The sequence below is a fragment of the Phoca vitulina genome, unplaced genomic scaffold (assembly GCF_004348235.1).
Source record: "Phoca vitulina isolate PV1807 unplaced genomic scaffold, GSC_HSeal_1.0 scaffold12, whole genome shotgun sequence".
NCBI classification, from domain to species: Eukaryota; Metazoa; Chordata; class Mammalia; order Carnivora; family Phocidae; genus Phoca; species Phoca vitulina.
Window position 1 is genome coordinate 32,333,022 of NW_022589715.1, and position 22,466 is coordinate 32,355,487.

The 22,466-nt window shown below is 35.2% G+C and overlaps 1 protein-coding gene across 16 annotated transcripts in view; it reads right to left on the bottom strand.

The window, feature by feature from the left end:
- The window catches only part of EHBP1 (EH domain binding protein 1), a 420,362-nt gene that overhangs the window by 91,026 nt on the left and 306,870 nt on the right, over positions 1-22,466 (bottom strand). For 10 of the 16 annotated variants that reach the window (XM_032410868.1, XM_032410870.1, XM_032410869.1 and 7 more), the window contains 4 exons: positions 11,607-11,785; positions 10,722-10,770; positions 9,177-9,206; positions 5,789-6,688 (listed from right to left, as the gene is read on the bottom strand). In XM_032410868.1, coding sequence (XP_032266759.1) covers positions 5,789-6,688; positions 9,177-9,206; positions 10,722-10,770; positions 11,607-11,785 — 1,158 coding nt within the window. The remainder of the gene's footprint in view (positions 1-5,788; positions 6,689-9,176; positions 9,207-10,721; positions 10,771-11,606; positions 11,786-22,466) is intronic. The other 6 variants (XM_032410884.1, XM_032410883.1, XM_032410880.1 and 3 more) reach the window with 1 other exon arrangement.

The window sequence follows — 22,466 nt, forward strand, 5'->3', positions numbered from 1 at the left end:
AAGATGCTTAACATCACTAATTATCAAGGAAATGCAAATTAAAACCATAAGGAATTATTACCTCACACCTGTTAGAATGGCTATTATCAAAAAGACAAGGAATAACAAATGTTGGTAAGGATCTGGAGGAAAGAGAACCCTTGTGCACTGTTGGTAGGAATATAAATTGACGCAGCCACTGTGGAAAACAGGATGGAGGTTCCTCAAAAAAACTAAAAATAGGGGCACCTGTGTGGCTCAGTCGTGAAGCGTCTGCCTTCAGCTCAGGTCATGATCCCAAAGTCCTGGGATCAAGCCCCACATCGGGTTCCCTGCTCCGCGGGAAGTCTGCTTCTTCCTCTCCCACTCCCCCTGCTTGTGTTCCCTCTCTCACTATATCTCTCTCTCTGTCAAATAAATAAATAAATAAAATCTTTTTAAAAATTAAAAATATAACTACCATATGATCCAGAAATTCCACTTTTGGGTATTTAGCCGAAGAATGCAAAAAACTAACTCAAAAAGATGTATGCACCCCCATGTTCACTGTGGCATTATTATTATTATTATTTTTAAAGATTTTATTTATTCATTTGAGAGAGGGAGCACAAGCAGGGTGAGCGGCAGGCAGAGGGAGAGGGAGAAGCAGGCTCCCAGCTGAGCAGGGAGCCCGACTCGGGGCTCGATCCCAGGACCCTGGGATCCTGACCTGAGCCGAAGGCAGTTGCTTAACCGACTGAGCCACCCAGGCGCCCCTATTATTATTATTTTTAAAGATTTATTTATTTGAGAGAGAGAGACCGCGCATGTGTGTGCACACTCACTGGTGCTCAAGTTGGGGAGGGGCAGCAGGAGAGAATCCCCAAGCAGACTTTCTGCTGAGTATGGAGCCCAACGCAGGGCTTGATCCCACAACCCGTGAGATCACAAAATGAGCCAAAACCAAGCGTCGAGCACCCAGCTGACTGAGCCACCCAGGTGCCCCCACTGCAGCATTACTTACAATAGCCAAGGTATGGAAACAACCTAAATGCCCACTGATGGATAAAAAAAACTGTGATACACACACACACACACACACACACACACACATACACTCAGGGGCATATTATTCAGCCATAAAAAGAGAATGAAATCTTGCTTTTGTGACAACATGCATGGATCTTGAAGGCGTTACGCTAGGTGAAATAAGTAAGACAGACAAAGGAATACCATATGATCTTGCTTGTATGTGGAATCTAAAAACAAAACAGAACCCCCTCAAAACCCAAAAACCAAGCTTACAGATACAGAGACTGACTGGTAGTTGCCAGAGGCTGGGAGTAGGATGTGGACAAAATGGGTGAAGGGGGTCAAGAGGTACACAATTTCAGTTATAAAATAAATAAGCTATGGGGATATCATGTATGGCATGGTGACTATAGTTAGTAATACTGTATTACATATACGAAAGTTGTTAAGGCAGTAGATCTTAAATGTTCTGGTCACAAGAAAAATTTTTGTAACTACGTATGGTGATGGACGTTAACTAGGCTTACTGTGGTGATCATTTCACAATGTACACAAACATCAAATAATTGTTATACACCTGAAACTAACATGTCAATTATAGCTCAATAAAAAAGAATGATTTAAAAATAAAAAACAAAATAAAGATAATTAGCAATCCTGGCACCCAGAGATAATCACTGTAGAATCATGCTTTTTAAACTTAATATTCTATTGTGAGAATATTCTCATGTAAATATTTTTAAAATATTTTTAAACATAATCTTTTAAACTGTTCACCTAGCATTCTATTAATACAGATGCATCATACTTTATTTAACTTGTCTTATATTATTGGGTATTTAGGTTGTTTATAATTTTTCACTATCATTAACGATGTTTTATAAACATCTTTGTATAGGGGTGCCTGGGTGGCTCAGTCAGTTAAGCGTCTGACTCTTGACTAGGCTCAGGTCATGATCTCAGGGTCATGAGATTGAGCCCCACATTGGGCTCTGCACTGGGCATGGAGTCTGCTTAAGATTCTCTCCCTCTCCCTCTGCCACTGGCACCTTCCTCCCCACCCCACTCTCTCTCTTTAAAAAAAAAAAAATCTTGTACACAATTCTGATTATCCTAGAGGAAATAATTCCTGGAGGTAGAATCTAATGAGATAAACATTTTTAAGGGACTTGATGTACATTGCTAAATTGCCCTTCAGTAAAGTTGACTACTTTACATCTGGGCTGATTATCTTTAGTGCTATTATGGTAAAAAATGAAGAGATATTGTGAGTATATAGCTTAGGAGCACAGACTTTGGAGTCAGAAAAGGTTGGTTTTGAATTCAAACTTTAACACTTATTAAGTGATCTTAGGCATCTCTGTAAACTCCAGTTTTCCCATATATTAAATAGAATTTAACCACTTACCTCATGGGTTATAAAGTTTAAGAGGGATATGTGTAAGATATATAAAGGTCATCATATGTATTAGCCACTCAAATGAGCAACATTATGACTTTAAGTCTATACAGCCACATTAAATTATCAAATTTCCTCTAATCTAATGCCATTAGTTACTAGACATACTATTATTTTACGAACAACTAAGAAAGAACAAACATTGTCAAACTCTAACATACTATTATAAGTAGGATCTTGATTTCAGAGAAGTTAAAATATAAAAAGATGCATATCTTAGCACTGATGAAATGCAGTATGTAAAAGAAAAACAGATTTTTTTATTATTCAAATTTAGCTGCTAAAATTGCCCAGTTTTAAAAACCTATGAAATATTGCAGTCACATTACAATTTTTTGGGTCAGGCAGTATACTTCTGACAAAAAAACAAAAAACAACAAACCTTTAACTTGACCCTAAACAAAATTCTGACCATTAAACCAATGGACAATAAACAAATATATATGAAGTTGTAAATAGATACTGCCTCTATTATCCTGTGGATTTACTGTACATCATTTAAACCTCCTGAATAGCATCAAAGCATGATAGAGTTTTAGAGCTAAAAAGACTTAGAGATTATTTCATTTAACGTATGTGGAAAATCAGATTAAAAGAATTTAAATGGCTAATTAACATGTCACACTGGTAATTATTAGCAGAGCCAAGATGAGAATCCAGGTGTACTCATTCCCAGTCTGGAGTATTTTCAATTTTTAAACATTAATCAATTTCTAGATTTAACCAAATAAATTTACCTTAAAAATCTGGGTTATAAGAAAATTCTGTCTTATACTTCTGGATAATACTTAGAACTTAGGCTCACCAAATTCTGCAGTTGTTAATCACTAGATGTTTCTTTCTTTTTGTTTTTTTAAGCTTTTATTTACTCATTTGAGGGAGAGACAGAGAGAGAGAGAGCACAAGCTGGGGGAGAAGGGTCAGAGGGAGAGGGAGAAGCAGGCTCCCCGCTGAGCAGGGAGCCCGATGTGGGGCTCAATCCCAGGACTCTGGATCATGACCCAAGCCGAAGCCAGATGCTTAACCGACTGAGCCACCCAGGCGCCCCACTCGATGTTTCTCGATTATCTGCTATGTATGGACACTCTGATCGCTTGAAAGCTTTTTTGTACTAAAAGTTATAGTACTTAGAACCTTTGATTTGAGATTTTTGATGAGGAGGAGAGCGGCTTGCTTTGTGAGCTACTGTATTTCTTTGATTCAAAGATGCACATTTTTTCTTAACATCTCTGAAAACTTAAAATTGATGGCATCTTATAATCTCTGTCAGCCAGGTGGTAGTCAAGAAAGCCATCAATGCCTACATATGCATGTGCTTGATATTTCGGGTGGCAAGACTGCAATCCTTGATGTTTCAGTTAACAACCCCTTGAGTAGTATTTAAAAATGGAATATAACTCCAGGTTATTGTCTGAAAATCTTATCATGGGACCTTCTGATAAGATCAAGAAAGTGCTATTATCAGTGGGTATTACTGAGAAGAAAACCCCAGAGACAACTGTAGAGAAATGTAATTCAGAGGGTCTCAAATTTTTTGGTCTCAGAATCCCTACACATGCTTAAAAATTATTGTGGATCTCAAAAAGCTTTTGTTTATGTGGGTTATATCTATTTATACTTATCATTTTGGAAATTAAAACTGAGAAATGTTGAAAATATTTATTTATTCATTCCTTTAGAAATAACTATAATGAGGCACCTGGGTGGCTCAGCTGGTTAAGCAGCTGCCTTCGGCTCAGGTCATGATCTCTGGGGTCCTGGGATGCAACCCTGCGTCTGGCTCCGGGCTCAGCGGGCAGTCTGCTTCTCTCTGCCTCCCCCCCCACCCCCCCACTGCACCAACTTGTGCTTGCTCTCTCCCTCAAATAAATAAAAATCTTTTTTTTTTTTTTTAAAGATTCTATCCATTTATTTGACACACACAGAGAGAGAGAGACAGTGAGGGATGGAACACAAGCAGGGGGAGTGGGAGAGGGAGAAGCAGGCCCCCCGTGGAGCAGGGAGCCCGACGCGGGGCTCGATCCCAGGACCCCGGGACCATGACCTGAGCCGAAGGCAGACGCCCAACCAACTGAGCCACCCAGGCGCCCCTCAAATAAATAAAAATCTTAAAAAAAAAAAGAATTATAATAAACCCATTAGATGTTAACATTCTAACAAAAAAGAGTACTTTAAAAAAATAAGTGAGAATGGCATTATTTTTTATTTTTTAGAAATCTCTTTTATGTCTGGCTTAATAGCAGGCAGATGGATTCTCATATGTATTTTTGTATTCAATCTTTTGAGATATCACAAATTGTGTGGCCTCCAGAAAACACCACTGTACACTTGTGAGAGAACGAAAGTGAAAAAGGTAAATAAGGTTCTATTATTATTATGAAAAGAGTTTCAACTTTGGGGGCTCTCTGAAAGAGGTTAGGAGAGCCTCAGAGGTCCCCAGATCATATGTTGAGAACCACTGCTGTAACATCATGCTTTTGATGGCACAGAGGACAACACTGTGTGGAAAACCAGGTACACCAACAATTCCAAATCAAAAAGTGATCAGAAGGGTTGGATTTTAAATTCTAATTCTAAATTAATTATACCTTCACCAATTAACTTTACTTAAACTTCTTTTTTATGTATATACAGAAGAGCATTGTATGATTAAAAAATCCATGTTTGAATAAGTCTAAAAGAATTCATTCAATAAGTATAAAATAAAAATTCCATGTGATAAGAAAACCATTTATCATAGTTTACTGGCAATGTTTTTCTTTCCTTTTGGTACATAAAATAATGGTATATCTTATAATTGATGGTCCCAGAGATTCAATTAAATATAGTAAACACTGTAAGGTCAAATTTGTGTCATATTCCCCTCATGGGGAGGAATCTGGATGTTACTGGAATTTTTAACCACAAGTAACGATGGGACTGAAAACACCAATTACAATGCAGCTAACATATTTGAAGAAAATACTTTAAATGGGAAATATTTAATTTAGCATTACATATTTTCAGAATGATATTCCTACTAAATGGAAGAGTGAAATATCTTTGACTTATTCTTACAGTGAAAAGTTCTGTTTTTATAAGTAAATAATATTTTGATTTGAAAAGCTGACATTACTCTTCAATCTTCAAATTTGGATTTATTTGTAGGCTTAAAATAGTATATCATAAACTCTAACTGAAGTGCAGGTATAGTTTAGGTTTTTCTACAATGGTTAATTATACTTTACTTTTAATCATTTGTAGCATTTGAAAGTGCTCTATGAATACAAAAACCCCCAAAATATTCAGAATAACTATTTATTTGTTAAATATAGGTATTCATCATTCTAACTCACTTACCTGGACTGTTTTTGTGGAATGATCTGCATGATTTAAAGTGGTTCTATCAGTATCTGGATCAGACTCTGTCTGCCTCAGGGAAGTACGTTTTTTCTTTGTAAGGTCTGCATCTCTATTGTAGGAGTATCCAAGTTTGGAAGTGGGAGATAAACTTGGTTTTTTGATTGGTGATTCAGGATCTGATCTGCATTCTAAGGGTCTGGAATGCTCTAACTTTTCTTTCTCCAAATTATTACTGATGTCTAAAGTCTGAAGCTTTTGTTCCTCTGTCTCACAAATGAAGGGTGGAGACACATCCTTCTTCTTATCACTAACGTATAAGTCACTTAATTCTAAAGTCTCAGCTTTCAGTAGTCTCTTCTTGCCTAACCAAACTTGTGCGTGGGTCGAATCTGTATTGTAACATATTCCAGGGTCATCGGATCCTGAAGTCCTTCCAGAGCTCTGCTGGGACTTTTGGGGTTCTGTGTCACTTTTAGTCCTGCGACAGTAAGGGGAGGCTGTACTTGGACTAAGATGATCATCGGGAGTCTGATGTTCACTTTCTGACTCTCCAACCCCACTGTCATTTACAAATACAGAGTCATCTTGCGATAAGAAGTCTACTGCTCCGCCGCTCGAAGGCTGCAGTTCAGGCTCCCGTTTCAGATCACTAAGCTCCGCATAGAATTTTTCCTGATCAACAGAACTGTTTGTATCTGTTTCATAGTTTCCAACTTTATATGTGCTCTTACTGCTGTTTTCCTCTATCTGGACAACATTCAGTTCTTGGCCACTGAAATGTGCCCTGATTTGATAGAGATAAGTCATAACAGTCAGTTTGTCAGGAATTGCTAATAAGACCATATCAGAAGGTTCCAACAACCGGGAAATTCCTATGCTGGCAAATCCATCATACGCCTTCAAAGAAAGGAAAAACAAAGATATACTGAATAGTTCAAACAATCCACACATTTTAAAAACAGAAAAGAATAGATATTAGCTAGACATACTGAATCATTATGTGTATACCTATAGCTAATATAATGTTATATGTCAATTACACTTCAATAAAAAAGTTATCAAAATAAATAAAGTTTAGTTACCATTAAAAAAGCCCCAAAATTTTAATAGATTTTGTTGTTGTTGTTGGAGGGCATACTACGTTACTGACATTATTGCCACAAGAACAAAACAAAATTCCACATCAGAAATTTGTAGAAGTGGGGTAGGTACAAGAACAAAAAGTTTCTTAATTAGTAACAATTGAAATGCTCTTTTCCAATAAAGAAAAATAAGCAAAAATTAGAATTAAAACAAAAAAAATCTTAGAATCAATTTTTATAAGGAACTAAGGTATAAAGAAATAACAGAGTTTTATCATTCCTATCAACCTCTCTTTACCATGTTTCATATAACTATAAAACAGTGATTTGTGAAGAAAAAGGATAGCTACATATCCCCAAAGACCTAATCCTAGATTACCTGGTATAAAAATACAAGTGCTTAAATTATTTAAGCCTAGAAACATAGAAACATTTTTTAAATGCCCAATTAAGACTGATTTTCATAATGAGAAGAGTGATTGCATTTTCACTTCATCCATTTTGGAAAGAATGAAATGTTTTGAGTAGTACAACTTAGTTGAGAATGTGAGGCTGCATTGTATTATTTTTGTTAGTCTTTAAACGACTGTGGCACATCAGGTTTTTCTAGTTTTGAAGAATCAAAGCTGTTTCTCAATTTACAATTAATTATTACTATCCTGAACTAACCCTTTAAAACAGCACTGTGTTGCTAGGAAGCATTAAAAATATGGTTAAAGGTTCCAGATATACCCTCAGAAACTAAGTATGGACCCCCTAGTTGTATTCTCACTTTGGAATACAAAATGTCTATCTTTGTAACAACCTAGATGTAGGTTCATAATTCAAAGTTTTCCTTAAAAGAAAGGTTAGGAAATTATGTAACAATTTAGAAGGAATTACTCTTTTGCACTTACATGTTGAAGTGCATTTCTACCTTTGAATTTAATCCTTGTCTCATATTCTTCCTGTAGTTTAATAAATGTTGCGGAATAAGTAAGAAAGAAAATGAAAAATAAATTGCAATATTAAAACCTCTTCAATTTTCACAGCACTATGTTTCATAATATAGGTACCTCAAAATATTTACTCAAGAGAATGGCTCAGTTGGCGTGCATGTTTAGGCCTGTTTGTTATTTTACGTGTTTTAGGAAAATTAAAGTCATTTTCCTCCTCATGTGTCTTGACAACCTGATTGACAGACATCAATTGCAGACCATCATGAAAAGCACCACAGGCGGTATTCTAAACATTTCCCAATTATCTAAAACACTGACATACTGGTTAAGATCATATGTCACAGGTAAATACCTTTTTTATTCAGCACTTTTTACAGACCTGGGAAAATGATTAGCTTCCTTGTGGGGAAGCTCCTGCTGATGTTTTGCTTTATGTAGCAATTCATTTTGTGCACACTAACTGCACTAAAAAAACATTTAAAAACAAACCGGGTTTCTTGTAAGCGAGGTCAAGACTTTATAAAGGAATTTTCCCATAGGTTAACCTCTTCTCCTGTGGTCAATCACCTGTCTTTTTAGCTGTTTGTGTGTGGAGAAAAAGAAGAGGTCTTTCAAAGAAAATTGTCTTATTCATTCCTAGATGTTATTTAATTGGTAAGGAGGAGTCATTGCCAGTTATGTTATGCATCTGCATGGAACTTAAGACACAGGCAGTGTTTCTTGTGCTGCCTTAAGTCCCATCAGGGGCAGATGGGGTTATCGGAAAGAACTGTGTGAAGCCGGAAATAAATTTGCAGGTAGCAACTGATACTCAATGTAGATATCAGGTTGGAAGTTGCAAAGTGATGAAAAGGAAAGACTGTAAAACATTTATTCAACTGTGCAATGAACAGGATCATCTAAATTAAAATACTTTCAAAAAGCCATAATTATCTGCCCTGGAAGATCTAATTGAGAAAAAAATTTAATAGGATATTCTTTTCTACATAGTAATACGTAAACCCAAGGTATGCTCATCATTATCAAGTTCCTGAAAAAATAATGTAAAGAAGTATGACCTAAGCCTTAAGGCAAATCTCCATACTCTTAAAAATACATAGCTGGGTACAATCAACAATGTTTCCCTTTCAAAATTTCAAACAGTAATTTAAAAAGCTTCACTTTATAAAAATAATAATGGTTTATTTTATTACACTTTTATCTGCATTTAAATTAACTTAGTATTTTATTCTAATGCAAAAAAAATGCAGGCATAGACTATCATATCTAAAGATATAATTTAATTGATGACAAAATAGGCATTTCACTTTGATAGACACAAGCTCTCCAAAATTATACAAGAGATAATTCATGAGAATGACTTACTCTGTAGCATGCCCACCACAGATGTGATTTCTATAAAGAAAAATATACTGATATTTTAAGATAACCTTTTTTGGTGGCATATTTCAATAAAAAAACTGACAGTTTTAAAATGTATTTCTCCAGGCCAGCATCATGCATTTGTAAAGAAAAAGGGTTTTTTAATGACAATACAAATCTTTGGGTTCAGAGAGCAATAAAAGTAAAAAAAAAAAAAATTGTTGACTTAAATTCTCATCTGCTAACTGAACTTCTATCAAGATTCCCTTTACAGATTTTTTTAACACTGGTAGTTTTAATTATCTAATTTAAAGTAGAATGAAAACTTTTAGTCTAGACCAGAGGTTATTAATCACTTTGTTCCCTGAATCCTTTTGGTAATGAACCCCTTCTCAGAACAATGCTTTACATTTATAAAATACATAGGATTACAAAAGAAACCAATTATATGAAAAATAAAATTATGAAAAATATTAGTAAAACTGAATTTGAGAAACAGCAATACATGTGCTTTTTATGAATGTATTAACAACTGTAATTTTGAAGAAGTGATTAGCTTAAAAGATATTTGAAGATACTAAAACTGCAATGTGATATCAAGATATCTAAGACTCTCAAGGTGATAGTCTCAGGAATCGCTAATGTTAAACTGGTGTGTTGCCTAAATTCATAATTGAAGGAAATACTAAATTTCACTTAAAGAATTAAGAAAATAAAACACATTTTCCTCCTAGTCATGTTCAAGAACCACCTGAATTTTATACATACCTCCCAGATTGAGAACTCCTATTCTAAGACAACATATTTCATTAACTTTTCAGTTGAAGAATTCAATGCAACATAAAACACACTGAGTACCTACTATATGTTGAATTAGTGCTTCCCTCCTTTCTCATGTCACAGTGCACATACATGACTATAATACTGTACTGTGCACTGGGATAAATAGTTAAGTTAGCCTGTGGCCACAGTCAGGCGGCCCAAGGGCTTCTGGCAACTCAGACCCACACAGCTACCCTGAAGGCTAAAAGGATCAATATCCCCAACTGGGAAGTTGTGACCTCAGTTGGCTAATTAATTATGTGGAAAAACTGTATAGTTTACCAGAAAATGAAAAAAAAAAAAAAAGAACCCCAATGTTCATATCTTTCTGCTTCTAGGAACATATGCATTCTTTCTTGTATACCCATTAGGCTCCTGCCCTCATCCCTTCCCAAAAGATTTTTCTAAACTCATAATCATTTATGGTATAACAGCTTTGGGTGCACTTTTTAAAAGCTAAATCTTGACTATATGTTTTAATAAATATTTAACAGTTAATGAAGTCCATACACATATTAAAATTTGATGCTAGTCCAGCACTTGTGGTCTTTAAAGGCTATGACAACTTAGAGTAAACCATGCATCCTACTTGAACTACAGGAAGCAGACTACCTTCTGTGAGTTGCAGTTATGACCTCACAAAACAACCTCAGTTTCCCCAAATTAATAAAAGCCACAGAGGAGCCAAATTTGAAACTATGTATTTTTTTCCTTGGCAATTCTTACCTTTTTGTTGTTCTCTTTAATATCTTGAGGATTCAGAGACTTGTAGTCACTGAGGGAGAAAATGGCACAGTAGGTACATATAGTATTTGATAAAAACAGCTGTTTTTAAAACAAACTGAATCTAAAATTTTGACATTCTATAATACCAAAGAGTAACTAGCAATTTCCCAGCAATTCAATCAACAAAACTAATAGTGTGGAAAATTAAGGAAATAAATAAATAAATAAATGAAAAGAGTGATTACATGTTTCACTGCCTGAAGCTTTCCATCTAAAAGAGAAGTTAAGGCAGGGCACCAGAGACCAGTCTTGACAACCAAATTTACCATGACGTAATCCCTTGTTGTCAATGTACAAAGAGCTACTGGCTTATTTGTCTCATCTCATTTTAACAGCCACACAATTTTCATAATAATTTGAAGTCAGTTCTTCGTATGAGATTAAGAAGAAAAAAAAAATTTTTTTTTTTTAAGAGAAAAGATTGGTTTTAGGCATTCAGAAGGGAGAACTTTTCTTTCTGACACACATTTCTTTTCTCAAAAAGCAAAGGTATGGGTAATAAACAAAGTCAACTATTTCAGAACACATGTTAAGAAATTATTTGTTTTTCAGGCACCTGGGTGGCTCAGTCGTTAAATGTCTGCCTTCGGCTCAGGTCATGATCCCAGGTCCTGGGATCAAGCCCCGCATCGGGCTCCCTGCTCCGCGGGAAGCCTGATTCTCCCTCTCCCATTCCCCCTGCTTGTGTTCCCTCTCTCGCTGTATCTTCTCTGTCAAATAAATAAATAAAATCTTAAAAAAAAAAAAAAAAAAGAAATTGTTTTTTTAAAAAACTCTCTATTATTTACAAAATATTTATAGGGAATGGAAAATGTTTCTACTTACATTAAATCTGGTCTAAAGTGGTGTAATATTGCACAAAAAGATAAACCATTTCTCCACGATGTAGTAAAATTGGTGATTTTCACTCCCCGATAGTTTTTTGTAACTTCTTTGCACCATACAAGCAATGACTGACTAGCATTTGGCTTTCGCCCCAAAACAGGACTTGGTATAGGACTCGGCTAGAAAAAAGGAAAAGAGAAAAACATTAAAATAATTTAATGGAAGATGAAAATTAACATTAATTGACCTAACTAGATTATTTAAACGCTTTGATGTCAGTTTAGGTCCTTCAAAACTATCAATTCAAGACAACTATAACCTCCAAGAAGGAGACATGAATCTTAAGTTATTATCTTCAGTTTTAGCCTATGGCATTTGCCTGACAAGAACGTAGATATGCAATATTTTAAACTCATACATAAGAACAAGCCAAGAGCTATACTGATGGAAATATTATATTAAAGTATTTAAATACTTAAGTCTGAATATCTGTGTAACTCTTACACCCTAAGAAATTTTCCCCAAATATAATCATGTACAAATATAGTTCCTTTTTGACTAGATTAAAAATAATGTATTTTGAAGTCTAACTGTAGCACAAATTGTTAGCAGGGGAAAGATCAAAAATGCTAGTTTTTTTAAAATGCAGTGATCATTCATTTTAGATAGCACAGTGATAATCATACTTAGACATTTCTTATATAAATTTAATGATGGCAAAACAGATCTAGAGTTATTAGCAGCAGTCAGGTATTGGTAACAACAGCACACAACAGTATGTAATTTGGATTTGCTCTTTTTAATTATCACTGAGAGCTACTTTTGTAGGTCAGTTAGGGGTGTGTGTGTGTGTTAAATCTTAAGCATATTCTTTGTTTTTCCCCTTGTTAATATACTTAAAACAATGATGACAAAAAAACCCCAAAAACTACATAAGACTTTTATCTTAAACTTTTATTATTCTTAAAAACATGTCACTTTCTTTTACTGAGTAACAATCACATTTTGTGATGGTAACTTTAGAGGCTGGTACAACTGAAAACCATAAAGAAAACTACTAAATGTTTCTGGATTTTAAATTATGCTACCAGGGGCGCCTGGGTGGCTCAGTCGTTAAGCGTCTGCCTTCCGCTCAGGTCATGATCCCAGGGTCCTGGAATCGAGCCCTGCATCAGGCTCTCTGCTCGCCGGGCAGCCTGCCTCTCCCTCTCCCACTCCCCCTGCTGTGTTCCTGCTCTTGCTGTCTCTCTCTCTGTCAAATAAATAAAAAATCTTAAAAAAAAAAATTATGCTATCAGTTAAGAGTGCTGACTATAAACATAAAATAGAGGCCCTCTGAAATAAGGCGAAAGGGGAATAATTATTTACCCCTAATATCACTTAACAAGCAAACCATTCTTGCCACACACCTTACTTAAGAAAGACCAATGATGCCCCCACTTGACAAAAACATGTTAGTGCCAAACAATTAAAATCATCAACTCTGAGGTAATTATAATTATGCATTCACTGCTCCCGTGAAAAAACTACTAAGAAACGCCAAGGATGTAATTTCTTATTTTTTATTGTATTTTTATTAACTGTCAGATTAACAAACTGTTACATAAACAAGCATGAATCTTGCAAAATGCTGTCCTTTATTATTTTTTTAAAAGATTTTATTTATTTATTTGATAGAGAGAGAGGGAACACAAGCAGGGGGAATGGGAGAGGGAGAAGCAGGCTTCCCGCTGAGCAGGGAGCCCGATGCGGGGCTTGATTCCAGGACCCTGGGATCACGACCCGAGCCGAAGGCAGACGCCCAACGACTGAGCCATCCAGGTGCCCCAACAAAGTGCTGTTCTTTAAGTAATCACCTATACAAAGTAAATGCTGAAAAATTCACAGGCCATAAAATTCAATAAATTTGGATCAATTCTACTTAATATGAAGAAGTAGGTAAAAATGGAATTCCCAATGTAATAAGCTATTTACTTTAGAATCAATAATAGATCTTTTAACCACATCAATTTGACATGTATAAAAATGAACTATTAAATATCTTTTCATCTAATGGTGACTTTCCACTGGGATTTTCAAATTGTTCTAGTCACTTAACCTGGAAGTGGAGTGGAGAATGGTCTACGGATGAGGTAGGGGATCAATGAACTGGGCACAAACACATTTTTTTCCTTAGACTTCCTATTAAAGGATTGTTTTTAATAAAATGTTTTCTTTATCAAATTATATTATTAAGGCATTGACTCATTCCAAGTATGAAGAAGAAGTACATAGGCCAGATAATCTGCAACTATCATTACACTGATTGATTCCAATTATCAGTAGCACATAGATAGGTCATGTACAAAAGTCATTATCACCACCTAGAGTAGCTTTCTGTACTTAAGAAATAGGGAAAATATACCATGTCATTATTATTATGAATATACCCTTGTTTCTAAGAAGGCTCAATATGAAAAGCCTAGAAGAACTAAACTAAATTTTGGATTTACCCTAACATAACACCCTTGAATTAAAAAGATCTTACAGGGATGCTTACTGCACTGCCAAAGCAAAATAAATCATTTGTAATTGAAGAAAAAGTCATTTGTAATTGAAGAAACTTGCTAAAAATACAAGGCCTATAAATGGTCGTATTGGTTGCACAGAAAGAGGACTGAGGTAGAACCACTGTACAATAAATCATCCACTTCAGAACAGCTGATCTTTCATCTAATATTTTGCAGAGGGTCATAAAGAAATAAGCAGTTAAACAAGTTCAGAACTTTCAGGATATTAATGAATGTAATTGCTTGTTTCTTGCTATAGCTGGCTCCCGATGTGGCAGGTTACTTTACTTCTCTATGTCTCCATTTCTTCATCTATAAAAGGTGGATTGTAATGGCATAAATCTCATGGTGTCACTGTAGTAACAGGACTGCCTCACCATCCTCCCGCCCATTATTGCTCATTACCACTCTCTCCCTTCATCACATTGAACTGTAGTAACCTCTTTGCTGTTCTTTAGATACCCAAGACATGGTCCCACCTTAGCGCCTTTGTACAGACTGTTCCATTTGCCTGCTCTCCTGTCAGATATCTGCATGGTTAACTCCAATGCAACCATCTTCATTATGCCTATTTTAACTACCCTATTTAATAATGCAACTCATCTCCATTGTTCAACCTCAACGCCACACTCCTGACTACCTTACCTTGCTCTATTTTTTCCATAGTACTTACCATCTTCTTATCGTCCATATACTTTTTTTGGTTATAACCAAAATATGATTATTGGTCACGCTTACTGCTTATTACTTTGTCCATTCTCACCAAATAAAAGGGCTATGAAGATACGGATCTTAGTTTGTTTAGTTTATTAACTTATCCAAAGCATCCAGAACAGATCCTGACACATAGCAGGCACTCAATTAATACTATTAAATAAATACTTGGCACGATGTATGGCACATAGAAGCAACTCTGTAAATGTTAATTGCAATTATTATTACTACAACCAATAAATGACCAGCACTTGAATTCCTATTTTTGAGGGTCTTCTGGAAACTTCAAAGGCCATGAATTTCTTCAAGATTAGTGAAAAATACTTTTGAAAACAAAGCTTTAACTAGAAGATAGTCCTGACACTTTACTGCAAAATGGGGCACTTGGAATTCTTGGCAATGCATCTATTTCTATGGGTTTGGTGAAAAATGTTCTGAATGACTGTAATTTAGTGCTTTCCAAAGAAAAGAAGACATCAAAATCTGACCATTAATGGTAGAACCAAACTTTCAGATGTTGGAACAACTCTTTAAAAGCTCTTTATTTTTGCAGGGACTGGATGTATGAGAAGGCATCTTTACTTAACGTACTGGGAAAGTAAAGGACAGATATTACAGTTATCTTTTTTATGCACCAAGAGAGGAAATTTCTAAGAGTCATCCTAATTATAATTATGGTGAGATTAATCAGAATCTGATTGATTTTGATTAACTGATTAACTAGGTGATTCTTCCAGTTCTCTCTCAATCAAGCTACTATATGGATGAAATTGCACCAATCTCAGCTTAACCAAGAACTACAAATCGATGTCAACCATCATGATTATAGAGCCAGTTTTAAGTGCTGACAGTACAGAGGAAATAGGACTTGAAACCACTGTTTCACTTAACAGTTCTATTGTCTAGTATGGATAATTTTAATGTATTGTTTCTGTTAACATAGTATCTTACATATTAAAGACAGTAAGGCCACCTAGTCACTCTTGCTATCAATGGCGATAGGATTGCTTTCAGAAAACCTGTCGAATAACTTGTTACAAAATTTCCTAAATTTTAATAGCTGCAATTCCATTTTTTCTGCTCTACCTCTCTCACTACAGTTGTTTTCTCTTTGCTCTTTCCCCTTCTTCCACTGATATAAGCACATATATATCCCTCTAGGTATTGCTCTAAATAGTTTTCTCTTTCCACACTTTGAGCTGATTCACTCCCAGGATTTCAACTATCACTTCCATGCAGATGATTCCCAAATATACATTTATAGTTCAAACTATCTCAAGTTGACATTTCCAGCTGGCCGTCCTTCCTGCCATATAAAATTCAAACTCAATATGTTCAAAACCATAATTATAATCTTTCCTTACAACCTGCTTCATCTTCATTCTGTTTACAAATGATACTGCTATTGTCCCAATTATCCAGACTTTGAATCTCAGAATCAGTTTTGACCTCTTCTTTCCCCTATCATCCTTTATTAGTTAATCCATGGGAAATTTTGATCCTATTGTTGTAATCTATCTTCTTTTGCCTAGCTATTGCAAAATCTTCCTAATAGGTCTTCCTTCTTCCAAATTCTCCCTTATCTGATTCATTGCCATAGCAACAATCTTCTTAAAGCACAGGTCAAAGCCTCTCATTACTCATAAACATATAAAATGATGTCAAAATACTTTTGAGCAAAGAATCCCAAATCTTTTTTAACTATCTACTCTCTAGGATGATTCACCATTCTCTGGAATCACTATGCTTTCCTCCCTAGCCCCAGCTCCCCCACTTCCTGTCCTTGATCATACAGATTGTCACCACACTTTGGAGTATCTTCTGTCCCAAGTACAATTGCTACAATTCCACTCTACCTTCAAGATTACGTACAACTGTCACCTTGCACATGAAATCTCTTTCCAACTCCAATTACTAAGGATTTTCGGTATTCCTTTGACTCTCATCTAGAATTTTTACTACAATGTATTATTTCTTCCATCCACAAAAAGACTTATCAATTTTTCATTAATCTATAAAGTATACTCTGAGCACTTACTATGTCCCACAGACAATGTTAAAACCCTTACATGGACTAGCTCATTTAATCTCACTACTCCTTTGAGATAAGTGCTATTATTCCTAATTTCAGTTGAGGAAACTAAAGTTACATAGCTAGAAAGTGAAGGAGTGAGAACCTATACCAAGGTGTTCCCACTCCAGAGCCTGTGCTCTTAAGCAACATGCATTTCACATTTCAAGATAATGCAGTTTTAGGACCTCAGTAGAAACTATAAATTTCTTGAGAAGTTGCCTTAGTCAACTTCTTAAGATGACTGGCTGTCCCATGTATATTAAATTGATTCCAAAAAGGCAATTAAGGCAAACAATTTAAACTCTAGGAGTATTTAGTTAATAAAACCCTTTATCCATTCTTTGGATTTTAGATTATTGGTTGGAACTAGAACTAGAACTATGTAAGTCCAGAGCAGTGAAATATACACTACCATTGCTAAAATAACATTTTGGTCTCCCTATTGCTGATTCTGGGAGCCTTCCCCCAATTATTACAAATTTTTAAAAATTTATTTATTTGAGAGAGAGAAAGAGAGAGTGAGAGAGGGAGAGTGCAAGTAGGGGGAGGGGCAGCAGGAGAGAATCTTCAAGCAGACTTCCTGCTGAGCTGGGAGCCATGCAGGGCTTGATCTCAGGACCCATGAGATCATGAACTGAGTGAAACCAAGAGTCAGATGCTCAACTGACTGAGCCACCCAGGCACCCCCAATTATTACAAATTTTTGAAAACAACTGAGGAAACCGTGGATAAATCTTAATATTTGGTGAGCCCAAAACAACAGCAGTGGTGAAAATAAGAATATTTGTATCTGTAGTGTTTATTCTTTTTCAAAGTGTTTTCATTTAAATAATTTCATTTTATTCTCATAGTAAAATTGAGTTAAGTTTTGTTATTTTGCTACTTAGACAATCAGGAAGATTATGCTGTAATTAAAATAATACTAGGAGGAACTTCTGCTTACATTAAAGCAGGACCACCACCTGAACACAATTTTTAAAAAGCTGAACAAAATGTTTAGAAAACTTTCTAAGATACATCAAACAACTATCCTCAAGCCTAGACCTTGGAGAGACTAGAAAACTAGAGAGTGGGCAAAGCTCTCAGGGATGCTTTTATAATGGCTGTTCTAGAAGAGTGAACTGAGATTCAGAGCTGCACTTATAGTAGACCCCCAAATAGCAATATGCACCCCTCAACCCTCAAAAGTAGAAAAAATAAATAAAAATGAGAACAAAAAATAGTGAAATTGGAAATATGCTTACAATAAGAAGGATCAATAAAGCCAAAAGCTGTTTCTTTGAAATGACAAAATCAATTAAACCTCTGATATGACTGACAAAGAAAAAGAGAGGAAAGCAAATTCCTAGAAAAGTATGGCTTGAAGAAACAAAAAGCCTGGATAGTTTTAGAACTATAAAAAAATTGAATCTGTAATTAAAAACCTTCCTATAGGGTGATGGGCATTAAAAGGAGGGCACTTGATGTAATGAGCACTGGGTGTTATATGCAACTGATGAATCACTAAATTCTATCTCTGAAACTAATAAAAAAAACAAAAACCAAAAAGCCTTCCTATAAACAAAATTCCAGTTGGCTTTAATGACCAGTTCCACCAAACATTCAAGGAATAAGTATCTCCAACATTACACAAATTTTTCCAGGGAATAGGAAAAATGAGTTTATTCCCCAACTCATTTCATGATCCTTGCAAATTTTGATACCAAAACTCAATAGAAAAAGGCAAAATTACAGGAAAAAAACTTATCATGAATATAGAGGCAAAAGTGCTAATAAAATTATTAGCATACTGAACCTAGCAATTTATCAACTGAACAAACTGGACACTTAGCCAAGGAAGGCACATTTGACTTAACATTAGCAAATCTATTGAGGTAACTTGTCAAATTAACAGATTATAGGGGGAAATATGTAGATATAGTCATCTAAATAGATATATAGAAACAGCTAATAAAATGCAATATCCATTTATATTCTATAAAATAGTCCTGGCGAGATGCCTGGGTGGCTCAGTTGGTTGAGTGTCTGCCTTCGGCTCAGGTCATGATCCCAGGGTCCTGGGATCGAGTCCCATGTTGGGCTCCCTGCTCAGCGGGGAGCCTGCTTCTCCCTCTGTCTGCTGGTCCCCCTGCTTGTGCACGTACTCTCTCTCTCTGACAAGTAAATAAATAAATCTTTTAAAAATATGAAGTAGTCTTAGCAAAGTAGTAGTAACAAGATTTCTTAACTGGTAAAATCTTCAGCAAATATCTCAATGGTAAAATATTTAAAGTTTTCCCTTTGAGATTGAGAATCTACCACCACTTTTATTCAACATTGTAATGGAGGTCTTAGCTAGTTTCATAAGGCCAGAAAAAGATATAAGGTTGTAAATAACTGGAAAAGAATCAAAATTATAAAACTGACATTATTTGCAAATGATATAATTAAGTACATAGAAAACCAAAAGAATCTACAGGTAATTTATTAGAATGAATATGAGAATTTAAGGAAATGGCTGGATACAAAAAAAGCAGTGTACAAAACCAACTGCATTCCTATACACCAACAAAAGCAGTTAGAAATTTAAATTTTTAAGACCATTCATGGTGGCATAAAAAACAAATACCAAGGAATAAATCTACAAATAATGCACATACGTGTTATTAAAAAACTATCAAACTTTACTGTGAGAAAATAAAGGAGTCTTAAAGAGAGGGAGAAATATACCATATCCATGGATTAGAAGACACAATTGTAAAAGATAACAATTATTTCCAGAGAGAAAGGGTTAACCTAAAGACCTAAGACTTCCATGAGGAAATGACCTCGAGTTTACCTTCTAGCAACATTCCCACGGAAATATATTGGATTAGATCAATGTGAAAGGTCAAGTTTGTTACCAGGCAACATTATTTATTGTAAAAATGACCCTAGTTCGGTGGACTGCATCTAGATTTGGAAGCTTGTCAATAAACTATAAATGCCTACTGAAATACAAAGGCCACAGCTTCCCTGTGGGATTCCTGTAATCAAATGTGTCCCTTGAGGGATCTAACAGTTATATGTACAGGCTATTACAAGAGTGTGTATCTTATAAACCATAGTGGTCCACACTTACCCATCTTACAAATGAATAGTTCACGGGGAGCTGAATTATGGCACTACAGACCTGATGCTGTAATGCCAACATACGGTATTTCCTGCCCTTCTATAAAGCTAAGTAACCTAGTGCCAAATTATTTAATATACACACACAAAGGGCCTATAATCAGAATGAAAATTTGCTCTATCACATTAGTATTCAGAGAACTGCACAAGGCACTACTACACACTTCTCCCCAGAAAGGCTAAAATTAAAAACTCTTTTAATTAAAATGAAATTAAAATTTTAATGAAATTAAAAATACCAAGTGTTGACAAGGATGTGGAGCAAAGGGAGCTTATACAGAGCTGATGGGAAAACTCTGGCATCATCTATTATGGTAAATCTGAAGATGTGCATATGCTATGACCCAGGAATCCTAGGTTTATAACCTACAGAAATTCATGTTTACACAAGATAGAATACATGTTCAAAAATGTTCACAGACACACTGTTTAAAATTTCCCAGATCTGAAAATAATCCAAATGTTCATCAGCAATAGATCTTATAATTGTGGTCTATTCTGACAGTGAAATACTTCACACACACAGAGAAAGAGAAAGAGAGAGACAGAAAGAGAGAGGAAGGGAGGAAGGGAGAGCGATTGAGAGAAATACAAAACACATTTAATCCTAAAACATACTATTGAACAAAAGAAAACAGGTACAAAATCATATATACATACCATATGATTCTATTTACATAAAATGAAAAACCAGGCAAACCTAAACTATATTGTTTAAGGATTTGTACTTAAAACTTCTGGAGTGATTTCAAAAATCTAATTCTTTTGGTGTTTACACAGATGTTCACTTAAAATAATTTTCTTAAGCTGCATATTATGTTTTATGTAGTCTTCTGTATATATTTCACATTCATTTCTGTTTTACAGCAAAAAAGTTTAAGAATATTGGAATTGCTGGTATTAAAATGATGAAGTAAAGATGGTGATTTCCCCATTCAATCTGAAAATCACCTAAAGGTAACAACGACAATGAGAAATAAAAGTAAACCGTTTTTCAGCCTGAAGTAGGAGACATAATGTAACCCTGACCTGCAATATATGGGGATGTTCCAACAATAAATCAATAACCAAGCTCCCAAATTACCAGAAGAATCACAAATAAATTTAAAAAAGCAGAACTCATACAGTGCAAAAAGTTTAAAAGAAAAGTAGAAAGCATAATTATAAAATAGGATTTCAGAATCAAGACCAAATATATCTAATAATTATGTAGAATAGAGAGGGTAGAAATAGGCCCACATACAATAGCAGTAGAGAAAAGGATGAACTTAAGGAACTGTATGAAAAGACTGGTGGTAATATTAACAAGTGTTAATCTTGTTATATGTGTAATCAAATATGACAACATTTGGAAGATCTGCATGACCTGGGGAATCAATATTTTCCAATGAACAGTGATGTTACAAAACCATGCATCAACAAAATATCCATTTCAAAATGCAAGATAAACCAAGGTATGATTTCAGATTCCACATGGCAAATATCACTTGTGAATTTTGGTGTAGTATCAAAGAAGACAATCCACAATTATTTTAAAAGTCCATTAAAATTCTTTTTATTCTTCTAACTATAAAATATGTGAGGTCAGATTTTGTTCATATACTTCAACCAAATAGCATATTTACAACAGATTAAATACCAAAACTATCTTCTACTAAGCCAGGCATTAGAGTATGGTAAAAATTTCATTCTTTTTACTAAATTGTTTTTGCTTTGGAAAATATAGTCATTTTTCATAAAAAAAATGTTTATGTTAAAAAATGTAATGGTTTATTATTCTTTTAAATGAATTAATATATTTTTAAATTTTCTCATTTTTAGTTTCTAATATTATAAATATCAATAGGTATAACTCACATAAAAATTCTTTGGGGTCCTAAATAACTTAATTTCTTTTTAAGATTTATTTATTTGAAAGAGAGAGCAAGAGGGAGCGAGAGTGAGAGCGAGAAGGGGAGGATGAGAGGGTGGGAGAGAGAGAGAGAAAGAGAGAGCACGAGCTAGGGGAGGGGCAGAGGGAGAAGCAGACTCCCTGCTAAGCAGGGAGCCCGATGTGGGGCTCAATCCCAGGACCCCAGCATCATGACCTGAGCCAAAGACAGACACTTAACTGACTGAGCCACTCGGGAGCCCCTTTAATTTTTTTTTTTTTTTTTGAAAGAGAGAGAGAGAATGAGCGTGAGTGGGGGCAGGGATGGGGAAGGGCAGAGAGAGACTCTTAAGCAGGCTCCACACCCAGCATGGAGCCCAACATGGGGCTCAATCTCATGACCCTGAGATCACTACCTGAGTCAAAAATCAAGAGTTGGATGTTTAACTGACTGAGCCGCCCAGGCACCCCCAAAACATCTGTATTATGGTAAAATACACATA